This window comes from Eucyclogobius newberryi, unplaced genomic scaffold (genome assembly GCF_026437365.1).
Source record: "Eucyclogobius newberryi isolate DKJ021-1_F unplaced genomic scaffold, fEucNew1.0.hap1 SCAF_21, whole genome shotgun sequence".
NCBI lineage: Eukaryota > Metazoa > Chordata > Actinopteri > Gobiiformes > Gobiidae > Eucyclogobius > Eucyclogobius newberryi.
The window spans coordinates 12,230,648-12,250,997 of NW_027315846.1; the positions used below are offsets into that span (position 1 = coordinate 12,230,648).

At 38.9% G+C, this 20,350-nt stretch overlaps 1 protein-coding gene across 5 annotated transcripts in view; it reads left to right on the forward strand.

Annotated features, from left to right (window-relative positions):
- Positions 1-20,350, forward strand: part of actn1 (actinin, alpha 1) — a 63,604-nt gene that overhangs the window by 39,183 nt on the left and 4,071 nt on the right. For 3 of the 5 annotated variants that reach the window (XM_072458090.1, XM_072458086.1, XM_072458088.1), the window contains exons 4-18: positions 4,723-4,809; positions 5,674-5,761; positions 6,874-6,952; positions 7,792-7,873; positions 8,600-8,685; positions 13,090-13,182; positions 14,027-14,257; positions 15,089-15,236; positions 15,728-15,878; positions 16,338-16,446; positions 17,328-17,468; positions 18,035-18,217; positions 18,636-18,770; positions 19,206-19,385; positions 19,779-19,925. In XM_072458090.1, coding sequence (XP_072314191.1) covers positions 4,723-4,809; positions 5,674-5,761; positions 6,874-6,952; positions 7,792-7,873; positions 8,600-8,685; positions 13,090-13,182; positions 14,027-14,257; positions 15,089-15,236; positions 15,728-15,878; positions 16,338-16,446; positions 17,328-17,468; positions 18,035-18,217; positions 18,636-18,770; positions 19,206-19,385; positions 19,779-19,925 — 1,940 coding nt within the window. Of the gene's footprint in view, positions 1-4,722; positions 4,810-5,673; positions 5,762-6,873; positions 6,953-7,791; positions 7,874-8,599; positions 8,686-10,457; positions 10,544-13,089; positions 13,183-14,026; positions 14,258-15,088; positions 15,237-15,727; positions 15,879-16,337; positions 16,447-17,327; positions 17,469-18,034; positions 18,218-18,635; positions 18,771-19,205; positions 19,386-19,778; positions 19,926-20,350 lie in introns of all 5 variants that reach the window. The other 2 variants (XM_072458087.1, XM_072458089.1) reach the window with 1 other exon arrangement.

The following is a 20,350-nucleotide window of genomic DNA, read 5'->3' on the forward strand; positions in this document are numbered from 1 at the left end:
AGCCATTGTGATGCTTAAACGCTCTGGTTCTAAAAGGCGATCTGCAAACAATTAAAGATGGACAGTTGCTATGACAAACTTGATGAAATATCCCACAATGGCATTTTTAACTAAACATATAACATTTATTATTAGATTCCCGACAGTGTAGATCGACATTAAAACGCTGTATTTTTTGCTTGCTCATCTATGGGACCGTCGCCAGAGCAACGTTTAAAACCAATGTCCTATCTTTTAAATGGGGACAAGTCCTCAAAATATTGCCAATAACAGGAAGATGAAACCCATAGATTCTGCATTAGTTGTTTTCAGATTAAGAATGTAAGGACGGCACTCGCACAAGGTTTTCTCTCTGTCAGTTATATTGTATTGTTTCTTTACAAACTTTAAGTTATCAAGCTGATCTTTAACATTAGTGTTGTTTAGGTCCAATAAATGAAAGCTAAAACAGAAACTTTTGTGCGCTCAATATTCACCTTTTCGTTGCACTATTGGGAAATTGTGTTGTTTATTGTACATTTAGAAAACGGTTTACTGGGATTATCAGGGCTTGAGTTTTTTAGTGTGGTATTTTTCTGTATCAATAAATTGTACTTCAAAATTTGTTATTGTGCCATCGCATCTCATTAGAACATTACTAAAGCCCTAAAGCATGATATGATGGAATCTGAATCCCAGTAACGTGCATATCTCATGTTAGTAGTGGCACTGTTTCTGTGTTTTGTCTCATCCACCCTTGTAAATGAGTGAAAGCCAGGTTAAACACATATGGCCTGTGGTTTTGAACTTTAACCTGTCATTTAACTGGCTTAACCTTTCACCTTTTAGTCAGACCTATTACCATCCACTGCCCCACTGTTCTCAGCAGACGCATCAATAAGAATGACTGTTCCTGGTTGGCTCTCGAGGAGGATGGTGACCTAGAACCTGAGCTCCTCCATAAAATTCACAAAAAAGTTTCCATTTGCTCTAGTGCTGAAACTAAGCGGCACAGTGCAGGTCAATTATGATTAAGTTCTTCTTTTCCCCCCATATTATGTATAGGCAACTGTTTTTGATATCTACAGATGCCTATGTCTCATATTGGGTCAAACATAGACACACATTGTAGATATGAAGTCATTATCTGACCTGTTGTGAATGTTCTCATAACAACTTCAGATTATATCATTACTTTGCATTGTTTACAGCACACATGTCATTCTGCCTGGAGATTATAGTGAACTGTGTACATAACCTTCACTGAAACACATAGCTTATCCTTAAGTTGGACTAATGGAACGTAGGACTTTTAAAAAGCCCTGTTGGTAACTTGTTTTTGTGAACTTATTTCCAGTTTTATTCCTTAAAGGTGCACTATGTCACTTTTCTAGTGGAGGGTCCACCATATGCTATTGCTGAAATGTTTCACAATATTGCATTAAATCGATCTCTTTCCATGGAGTCAAGCAGGTGACGCCATCAGACCAAGTTAAAGGTTAGGTCTGTGGAGAGACAATATTCAAGATATTTCTTTTGCAATTAAAACTCATGTAATTAGAAAAAATACAAATAGAATAGTGAAGTTTGCTAATTTTCATGCTGGGGAACAGTCCAAGCCAAAGCTTTAAATCTTCAAGTGGTGGACCCTCCAGAACCCATGATGTTTCACTTGGAGTGAAGTTTTGTTTACATAACTAATAATGCAAAGCGATCAATCTAATCCAGCGGCAGTTCACGTTGAGATGGTGTGGTCTGCTCCTGCTGGAGTCTGGTTTTGGTCTTGTCATGTTTAACCACTGCACAGAGTTCAACCCTGCACACATACCAGACAGATTATCCCCATTCACTCCCCTCCGGCCGGCCCCTCCACCCCTCACTACCATGGGACTGTCCCAAGACAGAGCCGTGTGCTGTTTGTCTGAGATGGAAAATGTGTTAACGCTGCAGACCCCAATTCCTTTTCTTTGGATTATTATTTCAGCACTGCATATCCAAGTAAAAGTACTGTTACATAGTAAAAATATACTCTATTACTCTAGGAAATGTACTCTATTACTTAGTAAAAGTACCCATGACAAATACTACCCAAACATTATAGTTACTTTACTTTAAAAAAAAATTATATTAGATACTTCAAAAACTAGCAGCATTTAGTAGCATTTTACATAATTATTTGATGCAAAACATGAAACTTTTTACAGCTGAATTAAGTTGTTTTAAAACACAATCTGCATATTCTCTGAGGTCTGGTCAGTATAACATTTGTGAAATGTGTCATTAGTCACTTTCCACCCCTGATGGTTAAAACATATTTTTGATTAGTCCCAATTATCCCATAGCCACAGCCGTACTAACAAAAATAGTATAACAATTCCCCCCATATTCCAGTGTTAGTGGTCTGAATGTAGCGTGGCGGGTCAGTCCGTCCTCTCCCTGAATGAACTGCCTCAGACCGACCGTCAATAATGCACTGCCTCTCACTTTAATCCAATAAGACACAGGCCACGACACGTTCAGGGACCCCCGTGTGACGGACACAACAACCTGCTAATCTGATATGTCGACGAGATGTACTTAAACACACCGTGAAAGAAGCCTCTGATTAAATTAGGAATGGGCGACTGTGACATTTGCTGACACAAGCTTGAAGTAGATTTGAAAATGTTGACATGTTGTTCTTGACAGGTATCAAGTATCTGAACAGCCAGCACAAAACCTATTGAAAAAAAAAAGATTGAAAAACTACACTGCATATGTAAATAACCCACAGTGAATTGATATAGTTACTGTTACAACTATTTGCCAGAGTTTCTAGGAAGAACCTCACAAACCCGGAATGAAGTTGTATGTGAGGAATTCAGTTCAATAAATGTGGAAACTTCAAAACCGTTGACTTTGGTCATGAACGCACACTGGTTCATGACCGCACACTGGTTCATGACTCACCAGGAAGAAAATACACATATTATGAAGGCTTTAAGTTTATTATCTTGTCTATAGTCACAAGCATTCTTTTGAGTCACATGTGAAAGGCATCAAGTCTAGTACATGTAGTGTTGGCACTGATGAATAACCTCAAATATTTTCTGGATAAAACCGCTGACGACACTAAAAAAGGGTCAGTGTGGTCCAGTGTTTTTCTTCTTTTCTTTCCTGTGGCTTGTACTGCTTCCTATCCATGGTTTATAGGAGAACGGCTGAATCTAAATGAGCCATGGAAGAGTCGATCTGCTTTGTGCTTGTTTCAAATTTGTAATGCCTTGATACCAGTATTCTGTAACAGATGAACATGCATCAGTTATTCTGGTATAATTCAAGGTCAAATTTGGGCTCGGAATTCTTTTTTAGATAATTGTCAAGTTTATGACGTATCCCATGTAAAATGACTTGGAGGTTTCAGTGTAGAGGCACGATGGTGTTCAGTAGTGTTCATGGGGTTTCCCCGGGGATTTCCCCTGGACTTCTAACTGCTTCTTTTGTATTAATGGGTTTCTGTTTCATTTGAGATACATTGTATTCAAATTAAATTTCATCTTAAAGTTACACTTTACCTTTTCTGGTTGGAGGATCTCAGATCAGTTCAGTTCAGAAAATTTTATTTATCCTCAAAAAGGTAATTCCTCTCCATATCTATCTATAATTTAGATTCTTTCTATCAGTACATAGTAAAAAATAAGTCCTAGCACCAAAGTACATCTCGAACTCTGAGGACCTCAGGGACTGGCCTCCTGCTGGTGCCCAGAGTCGGGACCAAACATGGACCGGCCTCCTGCTGGTGCCAGAGTCAGGACTAAACATGGACCAGCCTCCTGCTGGTGCCAGAGTCATGACTAAACATGGACCGGCCTCCTGCTGGTGCCAGAGTCATGACTAAACATGGACCGGCCTCCTGCTGGTGCCAGAGTCAGTACTAAACATGGACCGGCCTCCTGCTGGTGCCAGAGTCGGGACTAAACATGGACCAGCCTCCTGCTGGTGCCAGAGTCAGGACTAAACATGGACCAGCCTCCTGCTGGTGCCAGAGTCAGTACTAAACATGGACCGGCCTCCTGCTGGTGCCAGAGTCAGGACTAAACATGGACCAGCCTCCTGCTGGTGCCAGAGTCAGGACTAAACATGGACCAGCCTCCTGCTGGTGCCAGAGTCAGTACTAAACATGGACCGGCCTCCTGCTGGTGCCAGAGTCAGGACTAAACATGGACCAGCCTCCTGCTGGTGCCACAGTCAGGACTAAACATGGACCGACCTCCTGCTGGTGCCAGAGTCAGTACTAAACATGGACCGGCCTCCTGCTGGTGCCAGAGTCAGTACTAAACATGGACCGGCCTCCTGCTGGTGCCACAGTCAGGACTAAACATGGACCAGCCTCCTGCTGGTGCCAGAGTCGGGACTAAACATGGGCCAGCCTCCTGCTGGTGCCACAGTCAGGACTAAACATGGACCGACCTCCTGCTGGTGCCAGAGTCAGGACTAAACATGGGAGACGGACTCTGGCAAGGTTCAAATCTAGACTAAAAACAGTTCTGTTTAGCTGTGCATATAACTGAAGGGATTTAATCTCCTCTCTTTTCATTTTTTCTTTACTTAGATTTTTATATGTTTGCATTGTTATTTAACGCATCGTTTCCTCTTTTGTAAACTGTAAATCACTTTAAATTACTATGTGTACACATTGTGCATTACCACTAAGCTTGCTTTTCCTTGCCTGAAGTCTTACATGATTTATTTCTCTTTCTGCAGAGATTGTTGACGGTAATGCTAAGATGACCCTGGGAATGATCTGGACCATCATCCTGCGCTTTGCCATTCAGGACATCTCCGTGGAAGGTGCGCTCCCTCTCTCCTTTTTTCTTAAGAAGCTACATTTGCAGTTTGAGCGTGGCGACCTCTTTACCTCGCCACTGCACGCTCAAGGAACTGTGCTTTGTCTACACTCGGGATCATCTCCTTTTGATTTAAATAAGAATGTTGGTTCGCCTATAGAGATGGAAATGTAGAGGTTACGCTCGTCATCTTGGTCAATACATTAATGTACTTAAAGTGTAATCCAATTGAAGTGTCAGGAGGCATTCATGTGAATAAACCCAGGTTTAGGTACAGTTTGGAGATTCATTTTAGCATTATTAGCTTTAACTTTAGCATGTATCCAACCGTCAGAGAAAAAGCAACTCATTCTCATCACTCTTTTTTTTTTACCTTGTTCTCAGTCTGACACTAAACGAGGATTAAGTGAGAGTTGATCAAAGAGCATCATAGAAACGGCCAATTCTTCAGATGTTGTGCTTTCCAGGTTCAAAGACAGTTTAAATGGCAAATTATCATTCATAGGTCGTCACAAACTACTCTGGTGTGATTCAAGAATGGATATGAAACAATGGGACAAATCTACCTTAACAAACGTGGAAAATCAGCTTGTACTTTTATATAACTTGCATACTAACAGGTATTTTCCATTTTCATCAGACTTTAGCTTGATATTATATGTTCCAAAGCAATGAATCGTAGTATAGTGTAAACGAGTATTGGATTAATCTTCATTTTGACTGCATGAAACTTAAAAATAGTTTATGGCATGTGTGTGAAACTACAATACATTAACTTGTTTTGTGAAGCTTGGGAAGTTTGGTACTTGTAGACCCCAGGAACTACTTTATCAGAAGTACTTGACGCATGTGTCTGTGCGTTTTTCAGAGACGTCGGCCAAAGAGGGTCTTCTGCTGTGGTGCCAGAGGAAGACGGCGCCGTACAAAAACGTCAACATCCAGAACTTTCACATCAGGTTTGACTTTAGACATTCACAATAGCACCAAAGTCACATGACTCTGCAGTGTTGGAGTTAGCGATAGAGAGAAAATGACTGTTATTATGTGAGAGGTGTTTTACAGGCCAGTGGAAACTCACTCTCACTGTTGGACGTGTGTAAGTGCCAGAGTCAAAACCAGGTGCTGCTTTCACACAGGCACGGGCTTTAATATGAACCATTTATGTCACTGCTTTTGTTTATTCTCTTTAACATACTAGAACCCGACATGCTCAGGTTTCTAAACTTCTTGCCAACGATCCAAAAGAGATGGCAAGAGTGATTAGCCATCGTGTTATTCATTACATGCACTTCAAGCCAACACACCTGTCCTAGTATTGATATTGGTGATACTGTTGTTTAGAAAGTTCATGAATCAAATGTTTTGGGTTGAAAAACATGCTCAAATTCGCATTATAGCCTACATAAATGCCCAAAAGACTTCTTTGCCTTATGTATCTATGATTGCAAAGAAGCACTGGATATCCAAATATCTATTGTGACATTTGGTGAGAAGGGTATAAAGCAATCCCACCACCCTCTCTTCTTCTGTGAGTGGCATTAAAGAGCTGGTGTCCACGTCATACATGGACACAGTAAATTATGGAGGACAGACTGCTGCGCTCTTCTGAAGGGGATGAAAGCTGAAGGGCCGGAGAGGTTCAGGGGAGGTTCAGGAGAGGTTCAGATGAGGTCATCCCAGAACACCGATCCCTGCCCAGCTGCGGCTTTGATCTGATTTATGTTAGTTTGTTTGAGAGCATACTTCTTCAATCACAGAAGGAGATATAGTTTGTTTTATCATTATTTTAAGTAGGCCATCTCCATAATTTGCTGCAATATAAAGTTGTCCACCCACTCTCCACAGAATAAACAGTCTAGGAGGTGATTTGCAGACCAAACACAAGACCGAGCTTAGTCTCCCACTTGTTTTGTCTCTAGTGTAGTGAGTACTAGTGGGTAAGACCATGAAATACACATGAAAATAAACATATACTATAGACTGGGGTCAAAATGAATGTTCCCTCTCCATAAAAAACATAATAATTTAATGAACTATCGTTTGTATAATTAATTGATTTCTCTCTCAGTTGGAAAGATGGTTTGGGCTTCTGCGCTCTCATTCACCGACACCGTCCTGAACTCATCGACTACGGAAAACTACGCAAGGTGAGTCAATCTGATGTGCACTAGTACAAGCCAAAATATCAACGCTCATTATTATATAGCTCATTTAAATATATAAGCATGCTACCACAGGGGCTAACTATTTCTAAATGGTGCATATATTGCTTACATCTTACATTTTTGTGGCTTTGCTCCTCTGCAAGTTGATGCAAGTGTGCAGACTCTATTGGTTTATAAATTAGTTTTATGTTGTTTCTTTTTAAGTGCTTTGTTTAGTCGTTAAAACACAGCCTGTTCCTCGGTTATAGTCAGCAGTCTGTTGCCTCCCGCTGAGATAATATCAGACATTTATCAAAAGCTGAAAAGCTGAAGTCTGGTGTTTATGTCTTTCGTCTCATATGCAGAAAAATAACTGACAAAGCAGCATATGTTAAAGGGACACAGTATTATGCAAATTCTACTTTAATATGCGTTTAACCTTGTTACTGCTGTGTTTCCTCATTAGTTTACTCCTGCACGTTTGAGCCATCTCCTATAGTCCTGCAACTGAGGCTCTTTCTGATGCTCAGAAAATCTCTGTTTTCACCTGCCCCCTATCTTTGTCCTCATCCATGTACTTGGTTCCAATAATTTGAAAAATGAACTATGAAGTCAATGGACCTGTGTCTATTACTAAGCGGTTTTAGGTCAATATTGCAATTTACAATGAATAAAACGTAAGATGACGAGCTACTAATGTTGAAGTTTAATAATAAGATCCTGAAATGTTTGCTATTTATGTCACCAAATTCACAAACATATCCTTGATAACTTGATTAGGCACCATCCATGAGTGTGAATTTAGACATTTGAGTGACTATCTTTGTCTTCTGTCGCTGCAGGACGATCCAATGACCAACTTGAACACAGCCTTTGATGTTGCAGAGAAATACCTGGACATTCCCAAAATGTTGGACGCTGAAGGTGAGCAATAAAACAAAATGGGGTTTTTAAAATGATCAAAGGGAACTTTATACCAGAAGAAAAACACCTCCATGAACGTTTTACTCCATTGTTTAAAGATTGAAAGCATGGACATATCAGTGTCCATGGTAATATACGTGATGTGATTTAAAAACGTTAGAGTTTTACCCGGGCCCACTGCGTCTGAACTGCAGCCGTTTGTTGCAGCTTTGAACTAAAAACTCTCATTTTTTTTCTTTTATCGTTCCATTCACAAGTCGTCTCTCCTGATATTACAGTGTGAAATAAATGTCAATGATTAGCTATTCCCACGACCGTATAATTATCACATTTAGTGCAACAAAGCTTGACGTGTAAAGGTGCACTATGTAACTTTTCTGATGGAGATTACGTATCTAGCTTGCATTTATTCAACCACAGACATATTACGAGCGAGGGGCGAAAGTTACACAGTGCAACTTTACCCTTCTTTGAATCCACCTTCATCCGTCAGTAGTTTTTTTTGAATTGTGTCGATAAACTAAACGCATTTTGAGGTCATCCTGAACTCTCATATCTAATTATACTGTTTGTGTTCCCGTCACATCCAATTGTTTTTTTGTTGTGCGAAGCGATTCCCACGGCATTTGTTCCCGTTTGTTGATTGATGCTTAGCTTTATTTAACCACTCACATCCCCTCCGCCCACGCCCCGCCCCCTCCTCTACCCCTTCTGTCCCGTTCGCAGACATTGTAGGCACAGCCCGTCCGGACGAGAAAGCCATCATGACCTACGTGTCTAGCTTCTACCACGCCTTCTCCGGGGCGCAGAAGGTATCAAGGATGCAGCGTTACCTCCTTCCCTGCCTCCTTCCTTCCTCACTTCCTTCCCTTGTTCTTCCTCCTAATGATCCTTCTCTTTCCTCCAGGAGTCACTGTGTTTTCAGCATGGTTCACCAAATGCATGATGGGAAGTTTGGAGAGGCACTGAGCACAAGAGCGTTGTCGGTCGGTCTGAATTCGAGTTCGATTGGCCCCAGTCACAGCTCAAAAGCAGCACGTGTATGAGAAAAATAAAAAAATGCTGTTTTATGGATTCAAAACTGTAGAGCTGTCACAACAAAGTAAACGGGCTCCTGATAGAAAACATTTGGGGGTAGGAAGTATTCATCAAAATTGTCACAAAGTACTAGTTTTGGTGCATTAAACAGTGTGACGTTTGACTAGTTGTTGCCTCAATACTAGCATTTCTAACTCTAAAGGAAAATGTTCAATACCGATTTCACAAAAACAGATGGAAGTAATGGCAGATTCTTTCATGTTGGTCTTATACTAGTTTGTGATATAGATAAAAAAACATAAATAAGCTATTCAGGAAAGATCAAAATGTGACTTATTTATGTTCATTTTAAGTTTAAATAGTTGTTGAAATGTGTATCACAGTTGCATCTTAGCTTTACTTGCAACTTTACATTTTGAACCCAAGCTTTTTAACCTTTTTAGTCATAACATCCAACAAGTGTAAATAGACTTGAGTCCCGTCGATAAAGAATTTGTCACCTGCAATGCAATTTTGACCATTTTGAAAATAGATTGCCTCTTAAAGTAAGTTTGCTACTTAACTGCGCAGGTTTTGACAGGTTCCATTCAAAGTGAACCCAAACAACAGAGTAAAACAATGGCACTTCAGAGCGGAGCGTTTCACTGTAACAGACGAGTGCATTCTGAGCTGCAGCGAGCGAGTGTTTGGTTTGCTTATCTTTGATTGACTTTGATCGTTTTGATGAAGGTCGTCAACGTTGACACGTCCCAGTCAACTCCACAACACACGAGGCCAAGATAAAATTTTTAGTTAGTTTTGTAGAACAATTGAAGTAAACTCTGATATTACCTCCGAGCCGCTTATATTTAAACCATAAAGTGGGATCATCTTAGTAAATCCTTTTCTACCCGGCGTCACCATAAAATAAGACATGAGCTGCAATCTGAATAAATAAGAATAATGAATATATATCCCAGTGGAACACAGTGTACCTCAGCGGTGTCGTAGATTTGTTAATTATTCAACCCTTTGCAGCTTAAATGTTAATGAACTGTGAAACAAATAGAACTGACTAAGACTTGGACAAATCAAAGGCATCTCTGAGACCCTTGAGCTGTTTTGTTAAAGAATACAGAAAGCTAGTGTTTATAAGTTAAAAGTGACGAGGAGGAGTCCGATCCAGCTGGAGTCTCTTTTGTGTAATAAACTGAAGTGTGATTAGTCTGTGTTTATATGTATGTTAAATAAGAGTTTGTTTATGTTGAAATTGTTACTCAAGTAAACCTAATATTCCGTGAAAAGGCTATTCAAGTTCAACTGTTATTTTTACTGCTTATTTTATAGGCGCTTCCTAGTTTTGTCTCCAAAAACAGTACTTTGTAAACATAATTTGAACAGTAAAACGTACATAGTCTTTAATAAGATGTTGCTGACTGAAGATGCCTTGTGCCAGTGCTGCCTCCAGTGACTGCGCCCCCTGCTGGTCCTGTTGTCTCTTGCACTCTTTTACCTCTGCGTTGTTTCTCTCTCCTCTCTCCGCTCCTTTGGCTCTTCTCTTGTGCAGATATCATTAGCACGTTGAGGCCCGATGAGAAGGCCGTCATGACCTATGTGTCGTGTTACTACCACGCTTTCTCAGGCAAACAGAAGGTGAGACTTGACAAAATACCAAACATGCCACACTCACAAATCAATCAGTAATTCTGGCTACTGTTTGCTGTAGTTACTGTCACCTCTCGTTGCGGTTCCAGTACAAGCTCCGACAGGTTATCGCGATTACGCCTTGAAGATGTCATTCAACCATGTGCATTTTTGTTAACACACCAGTTGAAACTTAGTCCAAATAATAACGACCAAACAAGCTGTGAACAAGGACCATCCCAGGTCTAAATTGTGACTCAAACCAGGTTCAGTTTAAATGTTCTGGAGTCAAATTAGAATCAACAAAGATAAGATGATTAAATGTGTTTTTTACAGACAAGATCAAAATGTAAAATAGTCTTGTAAAGTATCATCAAATCAATGAACACGTTCTGCTAACACTTTTGATTATGGACCACATATTAATGGCTAAGTAGTAGTAAAAGACATATGAAGTGGTTAATTTGATCTTTGTCAGTATTTCAATATGTATTTAGACAATATCTTCTCATGGACGCATGTAAGATTGTCCCAGTCGAACTGTAGGCCACGCCCCCTCATTAGCATTATTAGCAATGAATTAATAAGGGATTTATAAATAGTATAAATCAATATCTGATTTTTGGGGGGGAAAACTGGTACTCAAGTAAGAGTAACTGTAAGAATAACTGTCTGGATAAATTTAATAGTAAGGCAAACGGACAATACAATACTTTTTTTTAACTATTACTTAGAACAAAGGTTGGATGTTGGATGAATAAGTTGTATTAGTTTTGTATTAAATGGCACAGATCAAAAGTCTGTATAGTTAATGTGGAAAAGTGCACATTCTCTTGTAAATGTGATATAAATAAATGATATGTAGTCCCTAAACGTAAGTGTTACTAATGTTCCTTATATACCCAAATGAGTGCTGAAATATAGCACATATTTAGGTTAATAGATTTGGCAGAGACACTGTAAACATGAGGTGGGAAGAACTATGGGAGTCTCCATCTCATAAACATCAGCAGGTTTCCTGGATTCTTCTCAAAACGTAAATCCTCAATTATTCTTAATACCCACTCTTAAGTCCACAAGTTGGTTTAAGTGGAAGAAATTAGATACTAATCCCTTTTTATTGGACTTTTTCTTTGGGCAGTTTCATCTACACGTTTAAGTATTTGGGGATCTTAAGATGGATAAGCCATTTAATTTGGCCCACTGGGATCAAACATTTAAAGAGATGAATGAAAGCGAGTGCTTATCCTGACTTAGCCTTTCAATAGCTTCAGATTATGATTTTTACCATTTTAGAATACTCCAATAATAATTTTTGTTTCACATCTTCTCAGATTGTAAAGTTAGATTTTTGGCAGACATTGCATGACACAGTAAAACACTTCACTCTTATAAAATGTAATTGGTCACAAACTATATATTTTTACTGTTCTGTTTTGGTCAAATAAATTGCTAATGAGACCAATGCTACAGTTTATAATAGCACATCATTTAAAAGTTTATAATGCAGATACATATTAAAAGAAGTATTTTATACAATATAATGTGGGTTTTTGAGCTTTCTGTCCGCATTTGCTGTCCTTTTCTGAGCTTTTCTGAATCTACTCCAGATCACTTTGTGTTCGATATTGTTTTTACTTGACACTATCCTTTGGTATTCTGAAATTGTATTATATCTGTTGTGCTTTGCCATCCAGCGACTCTGCCTCGGCTGTTTTCACGATTAAAGCTGTTTCTTTCCTCTAGCAGCTCTGATTGTAGTGTATTTTTGTGACTAGGAAACACATTGTGGCTGTTGCTATAAATAGTTCAATAGAGAAATCTCATTGGAAAACACACCTGAATATAAATATCCTCTTCAAAATAAAACACAAAACAGGGTTCTCAACCTGTTGAAAAATATACGGCTTTACACTTATTGCGTTATTTTATCATATATATATCTCTATCTCTATCTCTATCTCTATCTCTATCTCTATCTCTATCTCTATCTCTATCTCATAAAATGGTGTTTAAAAGTGCATTATATAACTTTTCTGGTGGAGCATTTACAACCTGCCTGTCTCCATGGTGATGTTCCGCAGTATGGCATTAAACTTATATTGCTTTATTCAATTAGGTGTTTTCTTTGATAAAAATGCCTTTAAAATCATGCTTTGTTACGGTGAGTGGGGTCGCCTCTCCACAGATATGACCTGTAACTTGTCTTGGGAGCGTCACCTTTTGATGTTTAAAGCTATATCTTATCTTATCTTATCTTATATTGTGGAACATTCCATGCAAAGCAATTACATCATCCATGGAGACAAGCAGGTGGCGGACGCACAAAAGTTAAATATCTAAATTGGACTAAAAAAACCTTAAAACCAAACATGATCAATTGTACCATAGTTTTAAGGATTTAATATTTGGATTTATTGTTTAGGCTGCAAACAGCCAAATAGTCAGCGTTTAAGTGAAGGAAATAAACCAAATATATTTGGTGTATGACTCACTGCAAATGTCTAAAAATAGCCTTTTTTAATATGTTTTTCATTTTTGTGGTTGTGCCGCAGGCGGAGACAGCAGCCAACAGGATCTGCAAAGTGCTGGCAGTGAACCAAGAGAACGAGCAGCTCATGGAGGACTATGAGAAACTGGCCAGTGATGTGAGCACGACCCCAGTGTCCCTAAAACTGCCCCACACGCACCCCTCTGCCCCACCCTCTGCTCCGGTCACCACTGCCCCTGTGCTCTTAAGGGTTAAAATGGTCACAGAGTCAGTCACAGAATGAAAACTATTATTACATTTAAATAGAATCAAGTTTATGTTGGCTATTTGAAATGTTATGATCATATTTGATGATCATCGTGACTTTATGATACATTCAAGTCAGTTCAAGAGAAATGATTACCGGTAGTAGTCGTTTTCCTTTCCTTATTTTATTAAATTAATTACAAATATACAGTCTAATACAGTTTTAGAACTAAGAATTTATTATATTGACTAAAGTCACATCTCAAATCAATGAAATGTTGACCCTTTAATTCAACATAAATTATTGAAAGGAAAAAACGTAATTTTATTTGAATTTGTATTATTTGTATTCATACTTATTTATATACAGTCAGCATATGTGTAATCATGAATAACATTAATATTTGATGCAAAATAAATAATTAATTTGTAAATTATGAACTGTAAGTAACAAAATAAACTCCCCAAACTACAAAAAACACAGTTTAGTAAATACTAAATCACAAAAAATGTGTAGATGTAGACCGTATGAATGAGAATTAAATGACCAAAATGGTCAATGATGAAACTAATAATGTTTTTTTTCGTCTTTTTTCTTCTGACACTTCCAACACAAAACACTTCCCCAAACATACCTGTCACACCATTTTCCCGTTATTTGCATGCGTCTCCTCTGTCTCTCCTCTCTCTTCCCCCCCATGTTACATCCTGTCAACCCTTCACCGCTCCTACACAAAAACACCACTCCACTGTAGTTGCTGGAGTGGATTCGTCGCACCATCCCGTGGCTGGAGAACCGCTTGCCCGAGAACACCATGCAGGCCATGCAGCAGAAACTGGAGGACTTCAGAGACTACAGGCGCCTCCACAAACCGCCCAAAGTCCAGGAGAAGTGCCAACTCGAGATCAACTTCAACACGCTACAGACCAAGCTCAGGCTCAGCAACCGGCCCGCGTTCATGCCGTCCGAGGGCAAGATGGTGTCGGTACGGCAACGGTTTTAAGACATTTTTGTAGTCTGTAACGATATCTAAAATGTGTTGAATGCAAGGATAGGGGTTAAGAATAATGAACAGCAGACAGTGTACAGTATGGCTGAAATAGCAAAGAAAACTTTCAAAATAAAGCATTGCAATAGGGTTTGGGATCTGCAAAACGTCCTTTGCCAAAACGACATAAAAAGTCAAACTAGAGCAAAGGAACAACCTGCTGAGGCACTACTGGTAAATTGGTTTGTCAGTAAATTAAAGCCAAGTTTTGTATTTAGCATCTTCAAATCTCCAATGGCTTAGGTTAAAACACAATACAGTCTTTATAATCCCACGCCTCGGCTAATACAATTCTTATTAAACTTGGCTTGATGGTCATGGAAAACATTTACATTTGCAGCTTTAACACAAGTTTAACCAAATATTCATACCAGAGAATTGTGATTTGAATGTCCAAAGATAGATATTGTACAGTATGTTTTTCTCTGTTCCACCTCATATGTAAACAAATTTTAACCCTAATCTCACATGAACCTTCATATCCAAATGCAAATCAATCTCCACAATTCATATTTAACTACAATGAAGAAATCTACATCTGTCAAACAAACAGACATCATCAAGATCTACAACATCCCCATTTATCCCGGCTTGAATTTAAAAATCCTGTTTAGTTCAAGGACAATAACCTCCGTGCTGTTTAATTCCGTTTCCATGGAGACACCCCATCTTTAAACGATCAGACCGTGAAGGAGTGTGTTTTAGGCATGTTTATTCATTCACGTTGGTCTTAAATGTGTCTGAAGTGCGGTGATTCGCTGTGTGCAGGATATCAACAACGCCTGGGGCAATCTGGAGGGAGCAGAGAAGGGCTACGAGGAGTGGCTCCTCAACGAGATCCGCCGACTGGAGCGGCTCGACCACTTGGCAGAGAAATTCAGGCAAAAGGCAGCCATCCACGAAGCATGGACTGCAGGTAATATGAGAAAAGGTTGTATAAAGAAAAACATCCGCAATTTTCAACTCAAAATCAAACTGGTCACATGCTCAACTCCTTCAGTATTACCAAAATAATAGTACAAAGAATTATATTTTTACGCTAAATTTGTGTGCATATTAAGCCTATTTTTATTTTAATTAACTTGTAGCCTATTTTTATTTATTTTTTATCCTATAGCAGATTTCAATTGTTTTTCTTTTTGAATTATATATGTTGCTTTATCATTCATTGTTTTATGTTGCAACGAATCACCAAAGCAAGTTCCTATGTTTGTGAATTCTGTTCGTTGATAATGGCAATAAACCTTTTCTGATTCTGAAATAAGAAATTGCTTAATTAGTGGATTATTATCAATATCCAGTAGTTCCTTTCATAGCCCAGACTGTCTTACGTTGCTCGTCCATGCCATCAACAAACGTGACACTCTACAGTTCATGCCTTTGCACTGATCCCCGGACTGTGTGCAGGTAAAGAGGAGATGCTGCAGAAGCAAGACTATGAAACTGCCTCTCTGTCGGAGATTAAGGCTCTGCTAAAGAAACACGAGGCGTTTGAGAGCGACCTGGCAGCGCATCAGGACCGAGTGGAGCAGATCGCCGCCATCGCACAGGAGCTCAAGTGAGAGAGACACACAAACATAAAAGAAACACTCAAACAGAGAATCAAGATGTTCCATGGGTTAGGCTGATTAGAAAAACGAATTAGCATCAGTGCATTGAAACAAACTTTATCTAGAATACAATCAAGATGTTTGTTTATATTCATCTTTCAGTATTTTTTCATTATACTAAGATTTGATTGTGTGATTATATTATTTTAAAAGAGTTATCAAGCTATTGTTACCATATTTATATTTGGATCATATAAAAAATAAAAAAAAAATACACTCTACACTACACCCAGAACAAAATGCCTCTTGTTCTATTGGATCTGGTGTCATTTGTGCTAATACGAATAATCAAACTAAACTTGATGTGTAAACAAAGTGTTGTACGAGTATAAAGCACTTTCAGCTAGCCAGATTATTATTTTTTTGTTGCTATCATGATAATAACTCTGCCTGTTGTGTGTTTGAAGTGAGCTGGACTACTACGACTCCCCAAGTGTGAACGCTCGCTGTCAGAATATTTGTGACCAGTGGGACGCTCTGGGAGGGATGACTCAGAAGCGTAGCGAAGCTCTGCAGGTGCGGCCACAATACTACAGTCAAACCCCTCACACTGCACATACTTATTACGCTAATCCACGTCTTATTACGCTAATCCACGTCTTATTACGCTTATCTATGTATTATTACGCTTATCAACGTCTTATTACGCTTATCTATGTATTATTACGCTTATCTATGTATTATTACGCTTATCTATGTATTATTACGTTTATCTACGTCTTATTACGCTTATGCGCATCACGTCTTATTACGCTAATCCACGTCTTATTACGCTAATCCATGTATTATTACGCTTATCTATGTATTATTACGCTTATCAACGTCTTATTACGCTTATCTATGTATTATTACGCTTATCTATGTATTATTACGCTAATCCATGTATTATTACGCTAATCCATGTATTATTACGCTTATCTATGTATTATTACGCTTATCAACGTCTTATTACGCTTATCTATGTATTATTACGCTTATCTATGTATTATTACGCTTATCTACGTCTTATTACGCTTATGCACATCACGTCTTATTACGCTTATCCACGTCTTATTACGCTTATCCGCGTCTTTTTTTTTTTTTTTTTCATTTAGGATAAACAAAAAACATTTTACTTCAGCACTATTTGAATTTATGCATACTGCTAGTCGTAATACAGTTAACTCAATTAATAACCTCAATGTGCCGCAGATTAGAAATATAGTCAATTCAACCCTCATCATCTTTTTTTAGTTGAACTACTCTACAAACATTTGAATAACTACTTGAAGTCACTGCGTAATTCCTTTCCACCACAAAGCTGTAAACACATCTCACATCGAGCTAAACGCCTTTCTACTCGCGCTAAATCCTTTATCAAATGCGTATTGATCGCGCGACGTATCGTGTGTTTGCAGAGAACGGAGAAACTGCTGGAGACCATCGACCAGCTGTACCTGGAGTTCGCCAAAAGAGCCGCTCCTTTCAACAACTGGATGGAGGGAGCCATGGAGGACCTGCAGGACACCTTTATCGTGCACACCATCGAGGAGATCAAGGTGAGCGGAACAAACACACCTTCACAACACGGTGCAGGGGAACATATGGGGCTCTGTTTGACCTTCAACCACTGAATATTACATAACGTTATGTTGTTTTTCTTTTCTCGTTGACACTGTCGATTAAAATATATGTGCTTTGTTTAGCAAAGGTTCTGGAAACTCCGAAAGCGAAATATTTGCCCTGGTACAAGATAAAGAAACTGCGTTCACACTTGACACATCGAAACTGAAATTAAAACGCGTCTAAAACTCAAAAACTACATCAGGACTAAACCAGGAACAAACCAGAACAATTGCGAATGTAAACCAATGTGAACCCCAAAGAAACATGCATTAACTGCCAAAATAATCAGTATTAAATCAGTTTTTAGTTGATTTTGAGTTCTTTCTTGTCTCTGTCCATTGCAAGTCCGTGAAAAGCCATGGAAATGTCATTTGATAGATCCAGTTTACCGCCGCCTGTCCCAGTATCTGCCCTGACGGCTCTGAAACTTTGCATAGTGTAGCAATAAGTCTATGTTCAATCCACCTAGAATAATCTTTAATGTTGTTCTATGCTGCAGGGACTAAGCACAGCCCATGAGCAGTTTAAAGCCACTCTCCCAGAGGCGGACAAAGAGCGATTGGCCATTCTGGGAATCCAGAACGAGATCGCGAAGATCGTACAAACCTACCACGTCAACATCGCTGGGACCAACCCATACACCGCCATCAACCCTCAGGAAATCAACGCCAAATGGGACAAGGTAATTCAGTAAATCATAGTCATTCATGTTAAGGTCAAATTAAACAACTCCCAGTTATGAAGCACTGTTCTGTCTATTTAATATGAGAAAGTATTCTGAAATGTTGAATGGAAATGTATTAGACCTGTCCCGTATAGATTGCCCCAAATCATCTTCAATTTGACCTCAAGTTAATAGTAATTTTTATGGATATAACTCTGGTCATTTTGAAGTTTATTGCTCAAATGTGAAGTCATTCCACATAGCCATGGCAGTGACCCTTAACGTCTATTTAACGGCGTGTCCATTATCCAGAAAGTTTTGGGGAAGCATCTCGGGTCACAAAAGTCCCTCGGCCTCATTAAAACTTGATCTTAATAACTTCTGAATAGCAGCGTCCTGCACTTGACCTGACTGTCTGCTGCCCCGGTCCTCACAGGTCAAACAGCTGGTACCACAGAGGGACCAGGCTCTGATTGAAGAACACACTCGACAGCAGAACAACGAAAGGCTGCGCGTACAGTTCGCCAACCAGGCCAACGTCATAGGGCCCTGGATCCAGACCAAAATGGGGGTGAGTTTAACCATATTGTCAATGTGCATAATTCAGAATGAGCGTTTATATTATACCCAAACAATAAATGTTCCTGTGTCTCCACTGGGGTCTAACTCTATATAAACCCCACTAACCCAGTAGTTGAGGTCCTTACACATAATTCATGAAATGCATGTTATTATTGTATTATTTAGGTGTCAGTATTTTTCATCACTCGTATGGACAGACCCTGGAAATGTATAGAAAAAACACAGTTGAACTGAATCTTTATTTGAAAACAAGTATTTTAATCAAATTAATTTAAAGTTTTTGATATTTAAATCAAAACATAAAACGACAAACACTGAACATGACACAGAGAGAGAACAAAACAGACTTCAGAAGCTCAACAAAATACCACAAATACCAAATCTAATAGCAAAAATAACAAAAATGATAATGTCGTATGTTTAGGAGATTGGCCGCATTTCTATTGAAATGCATGGCACTCTGGAAGACCAGCTCACAAACCTGCGTCAGTACGAGAAGAGCATCGTGAACTACAAACCAAAGATCGACCAGTTAGAAGGAGACCACCAGCTCATCCAGGAGGCCCTCATTTTTGACAACAAACACACCAAGTACACCATGGAGGTAAGAAAACGTATCGTATAATATAATACTGATCATGTAATATACTTCACTAGCCTGAATTTTTGTTGTTTGTGGTTAGAGGTGGGAGATATATGGAAACTTTTATAATATTGCAATCGTTCTTTTGGATGGCTACAAAACATGCAGTTCAAGAATAGACATTTGTCAATTAAAATAAAAAGAATAATGTGAAATGTCTGCACTTTTTCGGTTCATTGTTTGACATTTACAGCCACAGAAACAATGGCAAGATTAACAAGAATATATTTCTCATGGATTGTGATATTTTGATATACTTTTTTGTATTGACATCATATGCTGTGATAGTGGTTTTCTCCCGGGCTCTCTGTACCAAGTCTTGTCCTAACTTCACTCTGCCTCCTGCGTCTTCAGCACATCCGCGTGGGCTGGGAGCAGCTCCTCACCACCATCGCCCGAACCATCAACGAGATCGAGAACCAGATCCTAACGCGAGACGCTAAAGGCATCAGCCAAGAGCAGCTCAACGAGTTCAGAGCCTCCTTCAACCACTTCGACAGGGTCAGTACAACTAACTTACTTGGTGTACATTTGGTCATACGTTTATTTAGATACGCAGCGCACTAAACATCTAAATAATAAATAAGAGCTGCATGTTTCGATTGCCGTTGTTGAGATTCCCTAGTCAGTATTGATTCATGATTTATTATTTTAAAAAAATCTAATTAAAATCAAATAATAATTAGTTTCATTCTTAATTTCATGAGCGAGCCATTTGTTTTAGTTAAGTTTGTAGAATTTAACGCAGTAAAATCCTTCAAAGCTTCAACGTTAAAGCTCCATGTGATTACTATTGATCTGAAAATAACAAGACTTGATTTGATTAAAAATTAAAACAAATTTGCTTAATTGCACGGCCCTTAACATGCAGTTTTAAAACTTAAAAACTCACAATTTTTCCTCATTGTTCATTTTTTCATTTTTCA